The 26,070-nt window shown below is 31.1% G+C and overlaps 1 protein-coding gene across 1 annotated transcript; it reads right to left on the reverse strand.

Annotated features, from left to right (window-relative positions):
• Positions 1-1,609: 1,609 nt before the first annotated feature.
• On the reverse strand, positions 1,610-14,801 carry LOC126765868 (ETS-like protein pointed). The gene is given in 5 exon segments (XM_050483546.1): positions 1,610-3,050; positions 3,125-3,282; positions 3,587-4,509; positions 13,228-13,887; positions 13,890-14,801. Coding segments are annotated over 5 exon segments (2,178 nt in total). The 5' UTR covers positions 14,263-14,801; the 3' UTR covers positions 1,610-2,986.
• Positions 14,802-26,070: the final 11,269 nt, after the last annotated feature.

The raw sequence follows: 26,070 nt of genomic DNA on the forward strand, positions 1-26,070 counted from the left end.
AAAAAATGGCCCATACTATATTATTTATAACCAAGTTTTGAGCATATGCACTCAACATACAGCTTGTTGTAAATTTATGTACCTTCATTCTTATTTTCAGTTCTTATTTAACCAGACTATTTTGTGATTTTTTCATTATGATTTTTATTTTGTTTGTTTTTTATTTTTAGTTTTTTTTATTTATATTTATTGGTTTTTATTATTATTATTTATATTGGTTTTTTTAAATATATTTATTATTTTTACGGCTTTTAATTTTGTTTATTATTACTTTTTTAAAATTTTTTATTATAACAGATATTTTTGACGATTCTTTTTTAACCTATTTCATTTTGTTTTATCAGAATTTTACTTTTATTCTCTTCATTTAATTTAATTTTTTTTGTTTTCAATTTTAATTTAATTCAACTTTCTTTCAATTTTAATTTAATTTAATTTATTTTTTCTATTATTTTATAAATCAATTTGTTTTATTTTACTTCAATTTAATTTTGTATTTATTTTATATAATTTCCATCAGTTTTATGTTGTTTTTAATTTTATTTTTTTGTTATAGTTTGCCTCTATTTTATTTTAATTTAATAAATAAAATTAAATTTAAATTTTATTTTATTAACTTTTTATGTTCATTTAATTTAATTTTCGAATTTAATTTGTTTTATTTTGTTTTATGTATTTTTTAGATTTATTTTATTTTAATTTATTATAAATTTGTTCAAAATTTATTTTACTTTTCATTTATTTATTTTTCTATTTTGTCATATCTCAATTTGTTTTATTTTACTTTAATTCAATTTTATATTTATTTTATCTATATTTTTTTATTTAATTTAATTTTATTATAGTTTGCTTTTATTTTATTTTTTTTTTTTTTTTTTTGATTTTTAAATTTCCTTAATTTTTATTTTAATTTATTTTTTCTTTTATTTCATTATAATTTTATTTTCCATATCAATTCGTTTTAGTTTAATATAACAAAATAAAATTAAATTAAATAAAAAAGATATAAATTTAATTTAATTTAATTTTATTTTGTTTTAGTTTTTGATTTAGTTTTATTTCATTTCATTTTATTTTTAATTAATATACTGTTTTGTTTTGTTGTTTTTATTTACTTCTTTTCATTCGTTTTTATTTTATTTATTTATTATTTTAACTTATTATACATTTTATTGTTTTCATTTAATTTATTCTTTTACTGTTATTTTATATAATATAATTTTTGTTATTTTTTTTTGATTTTTTATTATATTTATTTAATTTATATTTTTTTCTTATTTAATTATTTAATAAAATTTTTTTTTTATTTCTGTTGGATTATTTAATTTTATTCTTTTAGTTTTTTAATTTCTTTTATTTTATTAGGTTTTCTATTATATTATTTTAATTTAATATAAATTTTATTGGTTTCATATATTTAATTTTTTTCTGTTATTTTATTTGATATTATTTTTGTGATTTTATTGATTTTTTTATTATACATTTTTATTTATTTTTTTTTTTGTTTAATTCAATTTCTTTTTTTATTTCTGTTCATTTAATTAGTTGAACTCTTTTATTTTTTTTTTATTTTATTAATTTTTCTAATTATTTTAATTTAATGTTTGCTTCTTTTATTTGTTTTTTAATTTAATTAAAATTAAGTTTTATTTTTTATTTTATTTTCCTTTTGGTTTGTTTTAATTGAATTTCCTTTTCTTATTTATTTTATTGTTTTGTTTTATTTAATTTGGATTTAATTTTATAATAGCTTTCTCTGATTTCTTTTAACTTCAATTCTACCTTTTTATCATATTTTGTTTTATTTTTTATTTTATTTGCAATTTTTACATTTATTTCTTTTACTTTATTTTTATTTATTTTTTTTTTAATAAATTAGTTCAGGTTTTAGCAGATTTTTTATATTTTAATTATTCTTCATTAGTTTTGAAATTTATTGATTATTATATAACTTAAAACATTTTTTCTCCAATATATTTTATTTTATTTTTTTATTTTTCCTATTACTCAAAATATTTTTTTTAACCAAATTTTCTTTTGAATTTAGCAACTTTCTGAAAGTATATACTTTTAAATTAAAATTAACTTATATGAAAAATTGCGCTTTAAAACATACTAGGCACTAAAAAACTTAGATATTTTTGATTTTTTTTTTACTTAAGCACACTAATTTTCATATTTAGAAATTTATACAACGTTTTTATGATTTTTAATTTATTTTTAATAACTAACAGCTATTTAATTTAGAAAAGTAACATTAAAATTATATTTTCGTTTCTCACTAAATATTTGCAATATTTTATATAAATTATGAGTACGTTATATGTATATGTTATGTAATAATGTAAAACTGTTGTGCAAACTTAAAATTAAGATCACGATTATTAGGGTTTCTCTTATTTTTCGTGCGCACGACTTATGTTCCTTAGCACACTATGTACAGTTATGTATGCATATATGTATACTATATAAGTAAGCTTGTAATCTCCTCAAACAAATTAATTGAATTCATAATTAAATGACTTAAACATGAGTAAGCACAGAAAATAGCAAATACATACTTTAAATAACGGTATATGCATATGCATATATGTATGCGTACTAAAATATAATTACAACTGCAAATGTGTATATATTATATGCTTCTCTATGTGTATGTATGTGTGTGTAAATAATGTGTGTGTGTACTTTCAAAAATTAAGCACATTTGGAAGAATCCACATTCGCATGCATGCACCGCAACCCCCGACCACACACCACTTGCGGACGCCCACATGTGCGAACTTGGAACCAATAATGAGGTTAGCTTGATGATCTCATAGCATTTGGCATTGTCAAGTTTGCACTCGCAATTAAAGCACAGCTTTAGGTTCACTTTGAGTGTGTGTGTATGTGTGAGTGTGGGGTTGGTTGGCTTGGGGGCTCGTTGCTGTAGTCATAGCTAACTTTAGTTTACCGCCTAGGCGTTCAGCCCTCAAACAGCAATCTAATCATCATCTTTCTTGTCCGTCTTGAGGTCATATTTAGCACATAATTCTTCTGGCGTGTAGCTGTAATACGAAACGAAAACGGAGATAATTAAAAAAAAACTGCTCAATGCGCTCATCTCTATGACACAACTTACCCAATCAGGTTTTGTAGATCACAAACGAATTTGTAGACGTAGCGCTTGCCTGCCGTCTTATGGATGATGTTCTTGTCGTAATAATAGCGGAGACCACGACTGAGCTTTTCGTAGTTCATTTTTGGCTTATTCTTGCGTATACCCCAGCGACGAGCAACCTGGAAATGTTCAATGGATGCATTAGCTTTGACGGGTTCACTGTAGAGTTGTGGAAATATAGTACTTCATATAACTAGACCGAACCTCCTTTCTAACTTCTTAATTGAGATACATTTTTAAATTTTTTATTCGAAAACGCTCAGTTTCTCTGCATGAAATATTAAGTCTTGCTCTTCAAAACCCTCTAAATACTTGTCTTCTACAGACTTTTCTCTTACGCTTCATATTTTCCTACTTTGAATTTCGTTCCAAACCCTATGTTTTATTTTTTACATTAATATTTCCTCTCACACGACAACTCACCTCATCTGGATCGGTCAACTTGAACTCCCAGCCATCGCCAGTCCACGAAATGAAGCCCTGACACGTCTTATCCATCAGCAGCTCCAATAGAAATTGCCACAACTGTATCGGCCCAGAGCCGGTAAAGCACGGCACACCACCTTGCATGGGATATGCGCCCATGAGTGCCTTCTCCAAACTCATCGTATTCATATACGCGGCCGAATGTTGCCCAGCATGATGCACGCCCCATTGATCTGCCGGCGACTGACCGCTCATTGATGAGAAACGCGTTGGATCGTACGAACCATACTCCGAGGCATAGGAATCGGGGAATGGTGAGCGTCCGTAGGCATTGTATTTCTGTTCATTATTCGCCACAGCAAGTCCATAGAAATCGGCGCCGCTATCCTGATAATTCGGATGTTCTTGCGATGAGATCGTGCTGTGATAATCATTATCATCGTAATGTACACCGGTGGCTGCAGCAACAGCTGCCGCAGCGGCCGCACCTGCCAGATGTGGTGGCAAACCATAAACGGATGAAACAGAGAGATCAGCCGGATCGGTTTGGCCGTTACTACTGCCACTGCCAAGACTCGAATAGGAGGAGGTGTTCTGTGTGCCCGGTTCCTCTTTCATCTGATGTTGGCTGTAGAGTGCGGCCGCAGCGGCCGAGTTTCGTAACGCCACGTGCATGTAATTCATATTGGCACTGTTGTTGTTGTTGTGATTGGGCGTCGGACCGGTCGACTGGTTGGCGTTGACGCCTGACGCATTGCTGTTGGCGGCGGGATTGCTTTGTTGCGACTGTTGTTGTTGTTGTTGCTGCTGCTGCGCATGCGAAAGCAACGAACCACCATTGTTGTTAGCATTCTGCGTTTGTTGTTGCGTTTGCGGGGGCGGGCTGTTGTTGCTGTGATCATGCGGATTACTGCTGTAGCCTAGAATGAAAGAAAAATGTTGTTGTTGTAATGCTTTGATCATGTAAAATTAATTCAGAGCTTTTGTTCAATTAAATTAATTATTAAAAAATAAGTTACGTTAAATGATACGCTTTATTTAATTTTAAGTATTCAATTAAATACGTGTAAATATTTTTAATACCCTGATCAGGGTATATTAAGTTTGCCACGTAGTTTGTAACAGCCCGAAGAAAATTTTGGAGATAAAATATTTACATAACGTCTTCTAAAATGCAAATCAATGTATCATCAAAAACATCGAAAATCGCTGTCAGATATAGTAACCAATCAATATGAGTGTATGATAACCAATATATACATAACTATTTATAACCAAAACTCAAATTTTGTTTCAATATGAGTGTATGATAACCGATATACATATAACCATTTTATAACCAAAACTCAAATTTTGTTCAGTATGTTCAGTATGATAACCAACATATAACCGTTTTATAACCAAAACTCAATTTTTGTTTCAAAATGCGTGTTTTCAATTAGATCGATTTTCCTCCGCCTGTAAACTTACGAAAAGTGAGGTTACGTTATTTTGCAATTTAGGTGACTATATAAAAAATAATCGGCGTGACGAGGCGAGTGGAACTCTATACCACATACATATGTATATATGTACATATGCACATATGTATCTGACGTGGTATCTTCACGAAATTTGACATGGATTACTGCTTAAGGTAATAATATAATCTTCGAAAAAATTGTTCAGATCGGTTAACTGTAGCATATAGCTTCAATACAAACTGGACACATAGTTACTAAAAGAAATGCATACCCTGTGAAGGGTATATTAGCCTCGGTGCAGCCGAAGTTAACGTTTTTTCTTGTTTTAAATTTACTTTTCCGAATCTCTACAGCCTACAGAAGTCTGAGAGGAAACAGCCTCACGAATAATGATTATATATTTTCATGAATATATTGCGTACGTTTATTTTTAATATTTGTTAAAATTTGTCTTTTATTGTTATTTTTATTTATTTCTTTCATTATCTAATATTTAAAAAGCAGCAAAATGCACGTATTGTCTAAGATAAATTGGCAAGACATTATAAAACACATTTGTACTAGGCAGAAAAATTAGACCGAGGTAAGCTAAAACTTGCAATGCTTTTTATCTTAGGCCTTATATGCATAATGAGGGTCATAAATAAGTTTATGCATACGTGTAAATATGTACATACAATATGTATCTACCTACATATGTATGTACATATGTATGTATGTATGTATATTAATATACATTTTTCTTCATTTCGCTGTGTTGTCATTTGTTTATGACATATGTATGTATGTATATAAACGCAGCTGAAATGCATTCAAATGAACCAACCTAAAATATAATTTTTCTACGATTTCTTTATACATACGTACGTATATGCATATAGTATGTATGTATACGCATACGGTTAATTTGCAAGCTAAATCAAAGAAAAATTATATACTCATATACATTCATGTATAAAGTTCACAAGTAAACATCTCTGCAGCTTCAGTCTCCTCAGAAGGCGTGCCCATCATTCAATTGTCTTGTCTTCAATAGTTCAACTCAAAAACAACATTGTCTCGTAAGAGCACCGTTCGCGCCCCATTAACTTGCGGCGCTGATTCGATGAAATTCGAAAACCAATCAAAAGCGCACTCAACACCAACACAAAAACAAAGCGTACACAAAATGAGCTCCAAATGCTGCTAAAACAAAAACACAGAAAACACAAACACGCACAGACAGGCATGTACATACATGACAAAAGCAATGGCTAATAGCAGCGCTGCTAGTGAGCAGAGCAAATGAATCGCGTGATTATCGTGTAGCGGGGAGCTTAAACGAGTGTGAGAAGAGCGCATTGCGCCAATATTGCTCCCACAGGCCATAGCTGGGCGACTGTGAAACTGTGAAAGGTGGGCAAGCGTTCATTCATACTTGGCGCGTTAGAGCACAATTGAGCGCCAATAATATGGAATATGTACAAATACAAATACACATTATATATGAATGTAAAAATACAGTAATGCAAAAGAAATTGTTGTTCGAAACCTGTTGAATATGAGAATTATTTAAGGAAAGGTTTATTCAGCCGCTAGCTTGCAAACGTCACTGAGTTAGCTGCTCATTTAAGTGGCGAGCGCTTTCAACCATTCATTCAAATCCAGTTGCATTTATTCATTCACAAGCGAAGCGTTAATTCACAGCCTGCTTGCTGGTCACACATATCGGTGCGAGCGCTTGAATGGAACAACTCGTTATGCCCAAGCAGCTCGCATAACGCCTGCTGCCGACTGTCTCTGTCTGTTGCGCGCTTGCAAAGCGTGAAACTTTTTTGTTTTTTTTTTTGTGTTCTAGGGGTATAATCTGCTTTCGATACTGCGCAGATACGGCATGTTGTTGGAGAGATGTGAAATCACTCACGGGCTCACACTCGCATACAAACTGACATACACATCGCGTTGTATGGTGGAGATGAAGCAATGAGGCACAGAATACTCCTCCCACTTGATGGGGTGCATGGAGAATATTAACACCATAACCCCTGCAGGGAAAATTCGAACTTTTGTGGGAAATATTTTTGCCACAAAAGTGGTTTTCGATGTGATTTAGGTTCAATGCATAAGCAAATAGATATTGAAATATTGATAGGTTCATTATTTTTCACTAAAATTTTTGTTGATGATGAAGTGAAGGCGCTTTTTGGAACACCAAATCTCCCTTTAAGTGGTTATATCCACTTGAGAACTCGACTTTTTTGCATATACGAGTATCTATGTATATTTGATATACATATTTGCATATACATATGTATGTACATATTTGAGAATATTATGTGAAAACTTGCAGCCAACCTTGCAAATAGTTTCGAAGATATGTGCGAGAAAAACTCCTTTAAAATTTGGGGAGCCTTTTACAACAAACTTTACACGAGGTTTTCTCGAATCGCTGTTTCAGAGTGGATGAGGAAATTTTCATCGAAACGGCTGCAATTTTCACGCGACTTTTTTAGATATATTTGTCAGCCAATGATCTAAGGAATATATATGTATCCTTCTGCTTACTGTATCCATCTATAGTAATAATCAATGTTTATTTGGTTTTAGAATTTGTGATAATTTTGAGCAGAAAAATTATCTTAACTGTCAGGCATCCTTTTTTGGAGGATTGCTTACAGACAGGCTAGGGGATCAAGCGAATTTTAAATTTTTTCAAAATCAATCACCGTATTAAAGTTTATTTATTTATTTATTAATAATAGATATTTATTTATTTATCTCTAAAAAATCACAAATGATCAATAGGTCGCTTATGTTGGTCTAGAAAATCGGGATTACAGTTCATTCAAACTACTGCAAATACTCTGAGACAGACAAAAGCAGACAATAACAACCAGTATTTTTGAAGCGGGGCCACATTTATGTAAACACTTGTTCAAATTATATTTAAAAATCAGGGTTACATTTCCATAAACACCAAAAATGTTCTATTTAAGTCCAGTCAACCATTTTTTTATTGTTTTTCTAATTTTTAAAGTTTACGGTTAAACACTAAAATAACTAATCAACTAGAGTTTTTAGCGAAATATGATAATTTTATAAATTAATTAGAGATAATGTATATATGTAAATAACTGCAATTAACTTGCTAATGACATAAAATACATTTCTTTATCGAGAAAATTTAATATTTTTTACGGTTGGAAGTACCTGACTCGTAAACTTCCAGTTAGTGAGAAGTCAGTTAGTTAATGCGGTACAAAATTTGTGCAAAAGAATCACCGATTTACGAAGAATGAATATCTGCTGATTTTGTGATTAATTTGTGGTTTAATTTTTTTCGCAACAAAAGATTTATGAAAAACTATATCATTCTCTTTGTAAGTATTCGGTTATTTATAACTGAAAATTATAGCTTCAAGATGATTCGTAAGCGAAAATATTGTTGAAATATGTGAAAAAGTGAATTTCAATGTGACCAAAATTTTTTTTTGAATGAGAGCTTTTTGTATATTATTTTCTACATAGTCTAATATATCCAACATATTTTAAGAGGCGATATTATTATAAAATACTTACAAGCTTAGCCTTATATAGAGAGTCTAGCGATTTATATTCAGAACTGTAGCTAAGTAATAAAGTAATTATCTCCAAAATACTTAATATTGGCGAATTTTTTTAAACTGAGTAACGGCATAATTCATAGCAGCCATAAATAGGTGCCAACTCTCATGACGTTGGAATTGAGAGAGCCGACTTGATAGTTTATTGGTTAGGATAGGTTTTGATATTTCACAATAGGAACGACTGGAACGAGCAGATTGAAATTCTACTAAAAATAAATATTAATGGAGGGAATTCTTGCCGCCTTGCAAGATCACTAATAAAAATCTAAAACAATGAAAATTAAGGAAATCACGAAATTTAAATGTACTTGATGGATTGCTTTGTCTTGTAATGCAAAATAATATTAATTTTCAATTGAAAATTATTAGAAACTAGTATTAAGGGGTTACACGAATTCACTTGGGTAAAAAAACAGTTGTTCAATTTTTCCAAAATTTTTTTTTTCATACATATAAAAAATTACCTTTCGGAAAAAAGTTGCGCCCAGACTTGGCAGAATAACTGCTTACAGTAGCATCTAAAGTAAAAAAACACGTATTTTAGTTAAAACCTTAACTTAGAATTTGGACGAAGAAAAAAAGTGAAAATTGTATTTCTGGTAGACAATTTTACCAAAAAATGAAAATTTTCTGTGAAACTTTCGCGACATTTTTTTTTCAAATAGACAACTATTTAAAAAAAAAATCCTTCGCTCAAGTATTTCAGAATTGTATCTCAACGGCCTGCGTAAAAATTCATGAAGATCGGGTGAGTAGTTCTTGAAAAATCTTGCCAACCGACTTTAAAAACACAATTTCGAGAAAAACGCGTTTAAAGACGGTGCTTTTAGCCTAGCTAGTCTCGATCGCACAAGCTGCAAGGCTGTGTCTCCGAAACTATTACACGGATCAACCATTAAATCATAAAAAATATATAAATATTAATATGATAATTATACAAACTAAAATAATTTATGAACGTTATAAATGTTGGGTGTTTTAATTTCAATACCCAAAAACTCGTATTTTATCTGATCTGGCAACAATGTAAAATTTAATAAAAAAAGCTCATTTTGAGGCGCTTTCAAACTGAAATAAGTTGGGCATCCCTCTAGCGCTGATTCATAGTTATAAATGACAATTATGAAGCTCTTGTTCAATTTCTAAAATTTTTGTCATAAATTAATCCCAATATTAGGCGGAAATCGAAACCAATTTTGCAAAAAAAAAAAAACAAAAAAATAAATTAAAATTGAGCTAAATTTTGAGATGAACTATGGTCTACTACATAAAATTACTACGACAATTTCCCCCACTTAAAATGCATTTCCAATTGATTAATTCTAATTTAAGTTAGCTGAAGTACTTAGGCTGCTTGTTGTCATTCATTCCCCAAAAGATTTTATTTCAATACTTCATTGTTCCAGCGAAAAATAATACTTAGTTAAATTCAATTCAAAATTCATTAAAATCGGACACTTAATCAAGGCACAATAAATAGCGTAAGAGCGTAGCGATATTCTAAAGAGCCACTCTGCGGTACAAATCATCAACAAAAATGCCCAAATAATAGGCTTAGTTAGGCATATGACAATATACATACATACATATCTTGTACAAGCACACGCACACACATATACATATGTACATGCTCGTAAAATCACAGCCACTTAACCAAACCGGCGGCGGGGTGCCAATTGCGCGCTCAGGCAAAAAGCAAAAAGGAACTGAAAAAAAACTGCGGGCAGCACAAAGCAACAGCGACTTGTTGATTCACCGAGCTGCGGTCGCATGGCGGCAATGTCACTGTGGTTGCCATACATTTGTAAATACACACAACACACATTGACTTATTGGTGTAAATATCGCGCTGGCGCAACCCTCACATGCATGCCTGCTTGTATTTAATAGCCACCCACAGGCGCACACACTCAACCACACACACATACACAGCTATTGTTGTAAGCATATAAACATGTACCGAAATGTGTTCTTGTTGTTGTTGTTGTTGCAAATGAACGCCTGTGCCTGGGAATTTAAATAAATTGCAATTTAATTACTCGAGCAGCTTAGCATTTCACTCATCCCGAGCGTCTTGCGACCAACAAGCGCCAAAATAAACGCACACACACATACATACACGCGCACATTTTCGAAATTTATATGGGCATGCATAACAGTATTTACATTTAGTTGGGTGTGTGTGTATGCGTGTGCTTTGCGCTTATTTATATTTACATTTATCACAAGTTCACACCCTCGTTAGTGCGCAATTAAGTTGCAACCAGCCGCGTCGCGTTGCTGAGCACATAATTAAAGTTTCGTTTCATTTCACTTTAGCATATTTGTGGCATGCAACACGAAATCTCGCTTTGATGTCAATATTAATTTTCCATGCCACAGCGACGGCATCGGCATCGGCCACTGCTGCTATGCGCTTAGTGTGTTGCTCAGTGGAGTTGAAGGCAGACAGTCAATGCTTGTCTTCTGCTGCTAAAGTTGTCAGCGTTTAACTTTTGACAGCCGTAGGCGTGAGCGTGTTTCATTAGCGTAGAGGTGTCAAATAGATTGTACTAATTAAGTGTCTTATCAAATTTGTTTTGTATTTGTAAAAGCTAGACAATAAATAGCTAGGATTTTTAATTAAAGTTTCCTTCTGTTGTGTATTTCATGCTTAAGCTCGTTTGTGCGTATGTGTGTGTGTGTGGGCTCCACCGGATATTTGTTGTTGTACAAATTTTTAGACGAATCTTAAATATTTGCATTATTTGTAAAATTAAGGATGCTGAGTTCAGGATATAATGAGGCGCATAGCAAAGGAGACTGAAAAGGGGTTAATCTTCTCAGTCTAAGATTACTCCGGGAGTCAAAAATGTTACTTGTAATAGCAAGGATGCTAAGTACAGGGTATAAATAGGGGGATGACAAAAGCGTAAAAAGGCGTAATCTTCTCAATCCAAGATTACTACGTGGATCAGAATGTTACTTATTATTTGTTTACAAGTACTTTCGGAGGAACCATCTTTGAAGAATGAACATGATCGATTTCGTGTGACCTAAAATATAGCTTGAAACATTCTAATTAATACAGCATGTGTTCATTCCCAGTACAGTCGCGTCTATGTATTTGAAACAGGCTTGGATTTATATCCAGTTAAGAAGAATTTAAGGACTGTAAACTTTGCAATGTTCCCAAAAACAATTAGTGGTATCACAATATATAGTAAGACTTTGCTCATAATTTTAAGACTCTCAATTTATTCTTCAAAATCTGTGTCGTCCCCCTCAAAGTATTTCTCTCAATGCGGGTAGCGATTCACATTTAATGCCTTCAATTGACTCAAAACGGTTTTCCCGGATCAGTCGTTTGAGTTTGCTGAATAGTTAGAAGTCACACGGAGCTTGTTTGACGTGGTTTTCCGGCTTCGGCTCACCTTTGCCACGATATTCGTCCGATTGATTGTCTGTTTCCGGGTCATAAACATAGATCCACGACTCAACGCCAGTAATAATACGCTTCATGACATCCTGGTAATCGGAAAGTATTATTTCACAGACGTTAACGCGACATTGTTTAAAAAATCTGAATTTAAAAAAAAATTGGAGAAATGTTGTAGGCATGGCATTGCATTATCGATTTTTATTTTTGAATACAAAAAAAAATTTTTCAAAATCAGGAAGCGTTTTCGCTATTAAGTAGCAGTTTAAATTACTAGAAATGGATAGGTTAGGTTAGTACAGCTCGTAGGGTTGATCACAATCGTTGGATCTCACTTGGGCAGATGTTCGTTCTTTGCCTAAAAGTGGAGCAACAGATAGATCCTCTTAGGTTGACGAAGCATTTTGAGCTTACCACAAATATTTAAGGCAGTTAATACCCAACCCAAGTGGCTATGTACGATAATGATATCTACCGAGATATTTCAATCTCAATCTGGTAATAGCCGAGCAATGGAAAAAAACAATCAGGGTTCCAAATTACTTTGTCCTCAAAAGTGTTCAAGTCAAATTTCTCTCGTGAAAAAAGGTACATACTTATATGCCTTATACGAGTATAGTATAATCCGCAAAACACAATATTCAAGAATATTTCGTTATTTTCTCTTTTTAGAAAACCATATTTCACATAAAAATTTCGAATATTGTAATATTTCTTATAAGCCTCTAGATCCTAACATAAAAAAATTACAAAGTCGAAAAATAATAGAGAACGGTAAGAACCTTGAACTAAAACGAAAGTCTCGCGGTTTCCTAAACAGAGATCGCAAAAAAGTTTTGAGGAGTGAGATTCACGAACTGACTGCATAACTAGAAAATCTAAAGAAATTATATGTATGTTAAGCCATTATAACCGATATACCGGTTATTTATCAATCATATATGGGATTGTATATCACATTTCGCGCTGAACGAGAATCTTAATAGAATTTTTAAGATAGTACAACAACGTAGGTATTTTGAGAGCATAAAATAAGAGAACGGAATGTATCTCTTCAAAACATTCATCAAGTAGACCGCTTTTTATCTCGACAATTAAATACATTTTGACTACCACAAAGACTACGATGAATTAAACTTCCTAAATGTTTACCTTGACTAAAGAAATTCGCATCGATGTCGGTGTAATATGAGTTCGCGGTTGGATGATGTGGCGAGGAGTAGTCACCAACATAATTGGTGGCCATGTCATTGAAGTAGCCAATGCCGAGCGACGAGGCGGTAGGATTCGGTGAGTCAAGCAACGACGAAGCGGCTGTGCTCAAGCCCGACGTGCTGCCACCGAGGCCTGCAGCGGTTGTCGAGGCGCCGCCGGACGATGACGAGGAACTAACAGAGGCGCTGCCAGTGCTGCCGCCCGACAAGCGATGATGCTGCGTCATCGACTGCAAACCTTGCTGCTGCAGGTGTTGTTGTTGCTGCTGTTGATGTTGCGGCGACTGTTGTTGATATTGATGCGTTTGCTGCTGATGCTGTGACTGAGGCTGGTGTTGTTGCGCATGTTGTTGATGCTGCTGCTGTTGCGCCTGATGTTGCTGATGCGACTGTGGCAACGACAGCTGATGCGTCAACGCATGCGCAGCGTGCTGATGATGGGCAGGCAAATGGTAAGAGGTGTAATTTTCATAGCTTTGCAGCACCATTTTTTGTGGCGTTGATCGCTTCAACTGCTGCTGTGCCTGATACTGTTGCAATTGCAAATATTGCTGCTCCAGCTGATCCTGTTGCAGCTGTTGTTGTTGTTGTTGCTGTTGTGTTGTTGTTGTGTCGTAGCACTTAAGTAATTGTAATTTTGTACTGTTTGACAATTGTTATTATTATTATTGTTGTTGTTGTTATTATTATTATTAATGTATTTGTGTGCGCTGGTGGGGCTACACGCCGCGTAACGCGCTTGCAATGCTTGTGGCGACAGCGATGGCGAGGAACAGGTCGACGATGTGTTCTTTATCGGCGACAGCAGTTTCGGTGTTGTTGCTGGCGTCAAAATCGTATATTTTGTTGGTGTGCTGCGTGCGTTACAAATGCCGTTATTGCTGTTACTGCTACTCGTTGCTGTCACTGCTGCTGCTGCTGTCTTTGCTGTTGTCGAAATGGTGGAACCAACTAGGAACGCAGAGGGCGGCATGTCTTCACGTTTTCTTCTATGGCTGGGCAACGACGGCAATGAGAAATTTTCAAATTGTTTATTGGGAAATTGCTCGTCATTGACGTCGGCGTTTAGATTGTGTGCGGCGATCGTTGTGAAGTCTTTTTCTTTCTCGCCGCTTTCAATTAAATGAATTTTTAATTTCGTTTTCGGGCGGATTTGGGTTTCTGATTTTGCAAATAATTGATATTGAAAGCAATTGAGTGGGCTTCACTGTAATTATTTCAATTGAGATTGAGTTTGTCAATTTATTTCTGATTTATTTGGGTTCTTGGGTTTGTTGTTTGGAAAGTTCGCACAAATTTTTTGATTTTAGGGGTTGCAGTTTATTTGCAGTCACGTGCTTTAGTTGCTTGTTTGCGTTGATTTTTTCATTTATTGTTAGCACTTTTTATTTTGTTGCTCAAAATTAAACAATAAATTATTTATTATTTAGATATTGTTTTTTAATTTTTTATTAAATTTTCTAATGATTTAAATATAAGTTTAACAAATTTAAGCAAAGTTATTTTCTTTAATTTTTTTGTTTTATTGTCCAAATTTTTATTTTGTTAATTTTTTTTATATTTATAGTAAATTTTTTTTTTTTTTTTAAATGTTTTATTTATTTAATTGTTTATGTATTTTAAATAATTGTTTATTAATTTAAATTAAATATTTTTTGCAAATGTTATTTTTTTAAATTTGTATTTAAAATATTTTATTTCTCTTATGTATTATTATTTTTTCTTTTATTATTTGTTATTTCATATCTTTAATAATATAAATGAAAAATTGTTAGGAATTTTTTATTTCTTTATTTTTGCATTATTGTTTTATTTAAGTATTTTGTTTATTATATTTTTACCTTTTTTAATGTTTTTGAGGGCTTTTTTTGGTTTAAATAATTTGTTTCTTTTAAATATCAATTTTTACACTTTTTAGTAAACTTTTCCTTTAATTTTTTATTTTTATTCGTTTTTTTTTGTTTTTAAGGCTTTTTTTTATTGAAATTGTTTATTGCTTTTAAATTTATAATTTTTAGATAACTTATGTTTCTTTAAATTTTTAAAATTTTATGTAACATTACTTTTGTAATGATTAAATTAATTTTTTATTTAAGTTTTAAAGTGTTTTTAATTTTTATTTATTAAATTTCTTATTAATTTGCTTTAAATACTTTTTAAAATTAATCAATATTTTTGTAAACAAAATGTTTTACTATTTTACAAAATATATTTTTTTATTTAAATAGTTTTTTTTTTTAATTTCATAAATTTTTTTTCATACCAATTATAATTTTTTATTTTTTCAACTGCTGTTAAATGTTAAAATTTAAGTACTGGCGTTTTTAAGTCACTTTCAAATTTGACGTAATTTCTTTTAATTGTTATTTGTTTATATACACAATTTATTATTGTTTTTGTTCATACAAGTTTTTTTTAATTTCAAAATTTTTTTAACTGCCACTGTATTAATGTTGCTGCTTTAGTTACCAATTGTAATTAAAATTTATTTATATTTTTAAATGCAAGTTTTTAACAATTTTTTTAATTATTTTTAAATTCAGTTTTTATTAATTATTTAATTATTAAATTTTTTTTGTTTTTTAAACTGCCACTGTTTGTTATTGCTGCTTTTTGTTTGAATTTTTTTGTTTCTAATTCTTATGCGCCTTACAATTTGCCGTCGGCATTATAAACGATCACGTCAGTCGATCTCCAATTAGCACGTACACTTCGACGTTAGTTGGATTTGCATATACAAGCACATAAATATCCAACTTTATATGAAAGCTTATACATAGTATATGTGTTGTTTTGCTTTTGAATTAAACCGCGATAAATTTTTTTCCCAGAATCTACGATCATACGTTTTTATGAAAACACCACAACGTGTATTTATTTACTTTTATCAAATTTTGCTATTTTTCTGCGCATTAGATTCTGGCCACTCAGTTCACAGGCGATCGCGCGCCCACTACACGCGCACAATTTTTCGCGTAAATGAAAGAAATCAAATGTCTTAAACAATTCTTGGCCATTCAGCGCACAAATCACTTGTTAGTTTTGTTTCTTTTTCTATATAGATCGGTATATAATATTGTATACTTTTGCTATATCTGCTGTGTTTTTTATTATGCTTTTAATCTCTAGCTGCCTGCCACTTGTACGCTTTCGCCATAAATCACCAAGTTCGCACACTGGCCTACAAATATGTTCGTCGCACAGATCCTTAATGATCGCGATAATTCTTTCGTGAACGTTTTTAATATGCTTTTAGTTAATGCACTTGCTGAATCATTTACACAGCTAATAAATCTGCATGTTTGTTTGTTTCTTGTTGTTTTATATTATAGTTGCTATTTGCTATTTGCTAACCGTGTTATTAAGCGATCCTCTGGCGCGATCACTTGTCAGCGTAATCCAGTCAATTAACGAATTTTCAACGTGAATTCACATTCACCAAACCAAAGCATCAGTCAATGAATGCGCACAACACTTTTGAATATTTATTGTAGTTGTTTTTTAATTATTTCATACTCGCACTGATCGTACACTTTGCATGTGTGTATGTGCGTGGTGCTGCCGTCTGTGGTTTCTACTACGTTTTTACGCTGGTGCCCGTCGAGGTATCGTCCGTGCCGTACCTCTGTAACATTCGACATCCGTTTTACAACTGAAGTTGCTGCCTTTGGGTGTAGAAGTTGTTTGCGCTGGTGTATGCGCCGCCACCGTCGCCGCCGTCGCTGCCTTCAACGTCAACTTGCCTTTCTGCCTTGCCTCCACAAGCTGCTACTGTGCGCCTAAATGCGCTCAATATGTGTGTTTGTTGTAATTGTTATTGCTTGTTGTTTGCTTGGTTTGCACTCTGTTAGCCGTGTTCATCGCCCGAGCGCTCAATTGGTAGCAGTCGCCGTTGCTCTGAGTTCACTAATCGTACGCGAGCCACTGTGTGTGCTTATGTGTGTGTGTGTGTGCGTACTACCACCGCTTGTTGGTGGTGGTTTTGCCTTTGCTCCAATCGTCTGCTTATTGGTATTTGTGCATGCCCACACGACCGGAATGAACTTGAAAATGAATATTCACTCAAATCTCGTGTGCGGAGGAATTTCCCATGCTGACTCTCGGCCGTTTGAGTTGGATGGTTGTTGTGAGCGTTTGCGCTGTGTGTTTATTGGACATTAAGCGCTTGCCATACAAGTGGCAATCGCTTGGTTATCTTCTTTGGTGCTTTAGCTTTTGTTGCTGTTGCTCTGATATTACTATATTTTGTCGGATTGCTCATTTCACTTCAGTCTGTTTGATTTGAATTGCAATCGGGATTTCATCTGTGCCGTATGAGTGTTTCTGTAGCTCATTTGCAAGTGCATATATACATATGTATGTACATAGTAAATGCATACATATATGCGCATGTACATATGTATGTATTTTCTTATTATGTGTATATGGAAATATGCATTTTGAGGCAGACTACTACTACAAACGGCTCTACTACTCTGTATAAAACGATATTATAATTTCTTTTAGAATTTCTTAAAAAAAAACAAATTAATTTCATTAAAAATTTTCGCTGGTTGAAAATTTTAGCAAAAAAGTTTGGTCTTTTTATTTTAACCAGAAGCAAGTTTACAGATAATGTATAAGGAATATTTGAATTAATTTTTAATAAACTTTTTTTTTAATCCCCAAAACTTAATTAAAGATAATTTTCTAATTTCTAGCCAATTGAATATAATATTGAGTATAAAATAAATTTTGTATCCCAATTAACGTATTGAAATATAAATTTGAAAATTAATGTTTTTGAATTCGGAATTTTTTCGCGCTTGCGTACTTCGTGTTTTAACCATCATCTTCGAGAACTTAGAGCAGTGATCGCCAAACTTACACATTGAAACGATTTATAGGTTATGAATTTTTAATACCGATTTTGAGTTGAAAACTTTATTTTTAATTCCGATTTTGCATTTTAAAAATTCTGAGAAATTTTAGTCACATTTTTGCTTAAAATGAAAATTTCAATTTCGGGATTTTCAATCCAAGATTTTTTAAACAAAAAATACATAAATGTTGATCAACAAATAAAAAAATATTTTCAGAAAATTTACAAAAATATAATTTTAAAGAAACTAGACTTTTAAAAACCTTCCTTCAACATTAATAAAAAATGAAAATTTTAATTCCGATTTAGGCACCGATGGCCGCTGTCAGATGACGGCACACGAACGCAGAATGGGGCTGACAGATCAAGAAGACTGCAGGAAATATCTAAAGCAAGGCACCAGGGAAATAACGAAACACCTCTTGTGCACTTGCCCCGCATCGGCAAGACTACGCTGTAAGCATCTGTGGTCCCCACGGTATGATGCACTGGAGGAGGTATCGATAGTGAGCCCGCAGAGTCTCTAGAAATTCACGTCAAGCCCAGGTATCTTAAGAATTACTACTCCTCATGGATTTAGCAACTGAACTCCATCTTGTATCGCAAAGGACCAAAACTGGTCTGTGCGTGGCTCATTGACCTACCACACTAACCTAGCTCAACCTAACCTTATAAAAAACAAATTTGTTGTTATTTTGGTACTGTTAACATTCATACGTGGCTTAAAAACGTAAAGGCAATTCAAAATCTTTCCAAAATGGTTTTTAAAAGACCTTGTTGGTAACTTTTTGAGATTAAGATGTGAAAACGCTATCTTCTTTATAGAAATTATTAAAAATAAGTATTATTATTGGTTTAGTTTTTTAAGACATTGACTGACAATATGGTTGATTTATTGTAAAATATAATTTTAGAAACATATTAGGTGATACCTCAAGGGAATGTAATCTATGAGATACTGACAAAGTTCAAAAGTAGCTCTTTCCAAAATTCTGTCGAATTGGCTGGTCCGTATATTATGTATAGGGTTTAGTTCAAGTTACTGAACAGACCAGTTCAAAATCTCAATTAGGTCTATGGCAACATAACCTTAACTAATATTTTAACATATGCCACTTGATCCAGACACCTTCAATCGAGAGCATTTAACATACTCCAATATGTGAAAAGTTGCCGTAGTCCAAGTTTGAAGGTTTTTGTAGTAAATCGGGCACATACACACATGTATATATTTAATATGTATTACGGTTACATAAAAAATTGTGACTTATTTGTATAACTTCTGCTGTTAACTAAGCAATACAATGTAGTATAACTGCAGAATATAAATGATTAAGTTATATGATTAAAAAACAAAAATAATTTTTTATGTCAACATGTGTGTTTTTATAAACACTTTTATAAAGGCATTAAATCGCCAATAGCTCAACCGGAAACAGATCAATATATAAATGTGCCTATTTAATGATACAAACTGTGTATATTTCTTAGGCGTGAACTTTCTAAAAACTTGAGACGAATTTTTTTGTGATTTCAAATTGTAATCACATTGTAATTCCTTTGCACTTCTAATGAAGCGCCACTTCCGCGTAAGCAACTTTGTATGGAAATCTAATATGCTTTTTGTAAAAAAATAAATGTGGAAAACAATTTATATTCGGACGCCTGAGTTTTTCAATTGAAAAAAACTGCAGCGAGTGTTTTTATCAACGTAAAGTGAACAAAACTATTCGCGAAAAACGCTTATCGCAATGTAAGGCGCGCTAGATCTAAGAAAAAGCATTTAGAAATATGCATATTTCTATGATATTCAAATGAAGCGTAACTGATATCGTTTTGTAATTAATTGGTACTTACATACATATAATTATTTTACTTAGAAAAACTCATATATTCATAAACGCCTATAAATTGATTTATGAAAAGAGATAAAATTCAACCCAACCTAGGTCTAAGGTTTCTAATACTTGTTTTCTCTTTTTCAAATGCTTTATAAATACGAGCTTGTAAGGCATTGCTGTTGTGGTAAAAAAGTTGGTCATTTTGTTGCGAAAGGAAATTTACTATTTCAGTCTTTGTGGGAGAAATGAGCTTTCAGTAAAAAACGTTGCTTGGAGAATATGAGTTTTCAGAAAAACAAACACTTTGTTGCATTTACAAGTTTTCATATAAAAAAGTCGTTTTTATTGATAATTTCGTATTCAAAGAAATATATTGTAACTGATTATTTTTATGTGTTTTTAGTCTATGTGTATCAATGCGAAGGAAACAGCTGTAATTATTTATTTTTTCACACATATTTGAAAGAAAACAATTTTGCATTACATTAATTAAATTTTGTCACAAAAAATTAGTTGTCATGGAAAATATATTTATTTCTTTTGAACTCGAACTTATTAAAGTATAAACATTTACAGCAAAAAATATTAAATTATTTGTTTTCTTAATTAACTAGAATTTAATTTTTTTATGTTAAAAATATTTTTCCTAAAAAGAATATTTAATAAATAAATAAAAAATTAGTAAATAATAAAAAATATTAAAAAAAATTAATAAATATAAATAATTTTTATATAAAAAATTCAATAAATAATAAAAAATATTTATTAATAAGAATTTAATAATTAAATAAAAAATTAATAAATATTTAATAAATAAAAAAAATATTTAATTAATTATAAAAAATATTTTTTTAATAAATATTTAATTTTAATTTTTTTTTATTTATCATTTTTTTTTAATTTTTCTTAAAAAATTTGTTTGATTAAAAATGTGTAAATTTTTTTAATAAAAATATTATTTAACATTAAAAAATGCAGTTTAAATTATTTACAAAAAAAAAAAAATATTTCAAACAACTGTCCTTAAAATTTCTTGGGCTTAGTAATAAAACTTTTGTGACGGAAGTATAAATAATAATATAAATTAATAAATACTTAATAATTTTTAAATAAAAAATTCAATAAATAATAAAAAATATTTATTAATAAATATTTAATAAATTAAAAAATATTCAATAACTAATAAAAAATATTTATTAATAAGAATTTAATAATTAAATAAAAAATTAATAAATATTTAATAAATAAAAAAAATATTTAATAAATAATTAAAAAAAATATTTTTTTAATAAATATTTAATTTTAATTTTTTTTTATTTATCAATTTTTGTTTAATTTTTCTTAAAAAATTTGCTTTAATAAAAATGTGTGATTTTTTTTAATAAAAATATTATTTAACATTAAAAAATGCAGTTTAAGTTATTTACAAAAAAAATATATTTCAAACAACTGTCCGTAAAATTTCTTGGGCTTAGTAATAAAACTTTTGTGACGGGAGTATTGTTTAAACAAAAAAAAAATCTGTTTTTCTCATTTTCTAAATTTTGGACATCAAAACTGTGAAAAAAAATTTATTAATACATAATTATTTGAAAGCCAAGGCTTCCATGTTATAATATTATCAATTTTCGTTATTTTCAGTTGAAAATCGGTTGTTTCTTTTACTAGCGATTTTAATCTATTTTAAAAATATGTCTCAAAATCATAATAGGCATCTAAAAATAAATATGCAAAGCTAAATATTTCAAAAGTATGTTTTGATTTTAGTTCGAAAATGCTGTGACGGCCACGAACTTCAATTTTATTTTTATTTTGGACAAAAAAACTTTTATGGCTCTGATTGTGGCCAGACCCGAACTTAAAAAGGTATTCGATTCAGAGTAAGGCTCTAAAGGTATGAATATTCGGTTTTCAGTATTTTTTTAGTAAACAAACAATATATTTTTTATCTTTGATGTGAAAATCTGCTCTATGCATTTTTTAACCAAAAAATCGTGTTACTAAACACTTTTGAGACCAATAATTAGTTTTTTTTTTGAAAGCAAAAACTCAATTTGTTTTTTTAAAGCTCAGAAAAAGATTTTGATCGATCTGGAATAAAACTGAAAAGCTTAAAAAGCTTTGAGTCTTGACATTTTAAGCTAAGTTATGTATTTTCGATATTTTCGGTTTAAGATCGTATAACTTTACTAATGATTAATTCGAAAAATTGCTTAATTTTTTGTTTTCTAACTTAAAAGTAACCTAAATATTTTTATTATTTTTTTGATAGAAACGCAGAAAGTTAATTTTTTTTCATTTTTTGAGCTCAAACGCGCTGAAAAAATTATTGACCAATCCAAAATAAGTCCTAAAAAAATAACTAGAAAACTTAAGAGTCTTGATCTTGAAAATTATGAATTTTCATTTTCGTTACTTTTTAGTTAAAAATTATACAATTTTATAAATATTTTCAGCGAAAAATTGCTTTATCTGTTTTTTAACCTAAAAAATGTGTTAATGGACAACTTCTGAGATCGAATTGATTGGTTGTTTTAATCATTGTTTTTATTTTTAAATTATTATTTTTATATTTTTTTAATATTATTATATTTATTTTTAATAATTATTATTTTTGTATAATATTATTATATTTGCCTTCAATAATTATATTTTTTTTTAATTTTTAGGCAATTACTTAATTTGTTGTTTTTTTTTTAATTTTGAACTTAAAAATACTGAAAATATTTGTTGACGAATCCAGAATAAAACTGAAAAAGTGAAATGCTTGGAATATTAACCTTGAAAATTATGAATTATTATTTTCCATATTTTCAGGTTACAAATTATATAATTTTATTGATTATTGCTGTGTAAAATTTATTTATATGTTTTCTAACCTAAAACATTGCTGTGAGAGCCATATATGTATGTATGTATGTATGATGGAAGGAGCAAGAAAATTTATTCAACTGCTAGCTATTAGTTTAAAACAAAGTTAACTTCACATATTTTCAAAAAAAAAATTAAAAATTATTTTTATTATTGTATTTAATTTATATAAAAAATATTAAATAGAAAGTAGGTTTATAAGAAAAACGAAAAAGTTCATTAAGAAGAAAACAAGCAAAATATATGTATACTTCACTAATAAAAAAAGCAAACAAATACATTATTTTACAAAATGAGCACAAAGGCTGTGATAAATATCTTCGAATTGCATAAATCTTCGAACAAACAATTACTGTTTGGTGAGAGCACAAGAAAAGGCATTAGTTTCTTCAATGATACGCATCACGTGCACACATATATACATATGTACATATGCATATATTTTTTTCAAATCTTAATTAAGAAAACACAAACAACTATACATTTATTAAGACTATTTGTTAAGAAATGAGATAAATCAGTCGAAAATTATTCGCCACGCTATACAAGAAACCCATTAATCAACGCAAATTTGCAAAAATTTTATGCAAAGAAAATTAAAATAGTCAAAATGGCACAAGGCAGCAGCGAAAATCACACACACAAATACAACAATAGTTCATTATGCGCCTGTGAGCATGCCATCGATCAACACACACAAGCACGCCAGAGATTGTGCAAAGAAAACAGAAACTATTGCTTAATTAATGTCAATTCAACGCAAAAAACGCCAGCATAGTTCAAACTTTTTAAGCACAAATTAATTTTACAAAAGCAAAAGCAAACGGGGAGCAGAAGAAAACCATCAGCGGCGAATTGAACAGGCCAACCATTGCTTATAGCGACTTATGTCCGAACACTCACGAGCACGTATGTATGTGTGTTGCTACGTTTCGGCGCGAAATTCGTGTAGATCAAATGGCCATACATATGTAAGAGCGTCGAGCTGCCCACAAAACGAAACCAAATCAAAGATAACCGAAGCAAAGCAAAACAAAGAAATCTAACTGAATAACATTAAGGGCAAAACACTACAACAACAAGCAAAAAAAATAAATGATAAATATGAAAAAATGGCAATTTCGAATGTACCAAAATGTGGGTAGATCATCAGCGCTGCTGCCACGTTCAACAATGCGGCGAACGCGATATATAAAAAAATATCTACATATATAAACAACAAGAAAGGCGAGTGCACGAGCGAGAAGACGCAAAACTGGCACCATTCAAGAAATATAGCTTGCTCATACAAGGCACAAAATAAAAAGTCTACTGAAATCAGTTTATGCTCGAGCAAAATCGACTTGAATCGAGACAAGAGTAAGAAATAGCAACAAAAAAGAAAAATAAATTATATTATATATACATATGTATATACACATATATACATATACTATATACAGTGAAATGTCGAAGCCGCTTTAGCTGTGATGGGCCAGTCGGCGCAAATGATCTGCCAAGATCGTCGTCACGATCACTCACATGCATAATTGTACGGCGATTGGTTAAGGCGCGCTACCCACTTCGGTCACAGTTCCCACAAAACATGACAGGCATACAAACCGAACATATTATGTGCTACATATGTACTATACAAACATACATATACATATATAAACTTGTATCAACCCACTTATGCTCACATCGATCGCTATAGATCGTCGTATCAAGCGCAAACAGATCACACGATCGGCTGCTGGAGACGGTGCGACATGGTTATGCGAACTGAATGTTTTAATGGGTTTATATGCATACATATGTATATATGTATGTACATATGTGTGAGGGAATGAACGCACGAATAAGTCGAATAATGCTCTAATGGCGTTTGCTGACGGTCCGGTTCACATATGCGCTTACCAACACATACTCGCATTTATTAAGGCGTTTTTTGAGTGGGCGCCAAAGCCACGCGAATTGGCTGGCTATTCGCTGTCGATGATCGTTTTTCTTGTTTTCCGTTTTTTTTTGTGCTTTTTTAGCAATCTAGGCTGCTGCAAGAAATATTGCTACGACGCAGTTAAGCAATGGCGCAGCATTTGGTTAGATAAGTTTGCAAAGGTGCGTTAGATATACACATAAACATACTCCAATATATGTATATACTATATACTATACATACATACATACTTTTTCAAATGCTTGCTTGTTTATGTGCGCGTAGTTGCTTTTCAATTTTCGAAATGGCGTCTGGATAGCCGCGGCTGCTAACGGGTGCCATTTGATATGGCAGCCAGCACATGCTACGAGGCAAACGCTTGCACCAATCAAGTAATCGATTTTAGTGCCAAAAATCTTAATGCATTTTTTGCATAAAAACATGTGACAATATTTTGCAATAAAAATAAGAAAAAATTCAAAAAAATCGAGGCGAAACACTTATCAGAAGCAAGCATGACAAAAAATTTGTAGAAAAAGACATATTTTAGTTCGATCAGTCGATCTATTTTTAGTGTGTATACATTCAATTTTAATCAAATAGTGAAATAGTGAAACAAGTTTGGTCTGAAGACATTTTAAATCATCTAACTGGCATCATTCTACAAGCGAGATCTCCGATCTTGCAGAGGATAAGTATCTGCAATGTCTGCTGATGCTAGATCACCAATTTTGAAGAGTACTGCCCAGCTAAGTCTTCTGAACTCAACCATAGAACTAAACCGCGAATCTTAATATGAAAAATTATCAGTAATGCCATTAGAATGTATTCGCCTGAAATATATCTAGTTCTGCTTAACAATTAAATAATTCATTTATCAATATTTATTTTTTATTTTTGTTCAAGTTTATAGTTTATGATATAACTAATCACGGTGTCTTTTTTCTTAATTACTCTGAGACTCGACAGTTTCAATAACAAAGTTGTAAAACAAAATTAATGTCGCTTTACTAGCAAAAAGCTTAAAAAAAAGTTATGTATGTATGTTTTAATCTAAGACTAAGGTACAGTAAAATATTGTAACTTCCGTTTCTTTAGCTAAGTCGGGCAATTGTATGAATGGTTATGTGATTCGAAAAGGCCTGTTCGAATGATTAGATGGTGAAAACAGCTCTAAAATTTTCATGTTTTCGAATTTCAACGTAAAACTTTCAAGCTCTTTCCTTGAAGTGTCGAATTAAGTACACCTACGAAGCTTTTTTAGTATAATTTTGGTAAATTATGCATATT

The sequence above is a fragment of the Bactrocera neohumeralis genome, chromosome 2 (genome assembly GCF_024586455.1).
Source record: "Bactrocera neohumeralis isolate Rockhampton chromosome 2, APGP_CSIRO_Bneo_wtdbg2-racon-allhic-juicebox.fasta_v2, whole genome shotgun sequence".
NCBI classification, from domain to species: Eukaryota; Metazoa; Arthropoda; class Insecta; order Diptera; family Tephritidae; genus Bactrocera; species Bactrocera neohumeralis.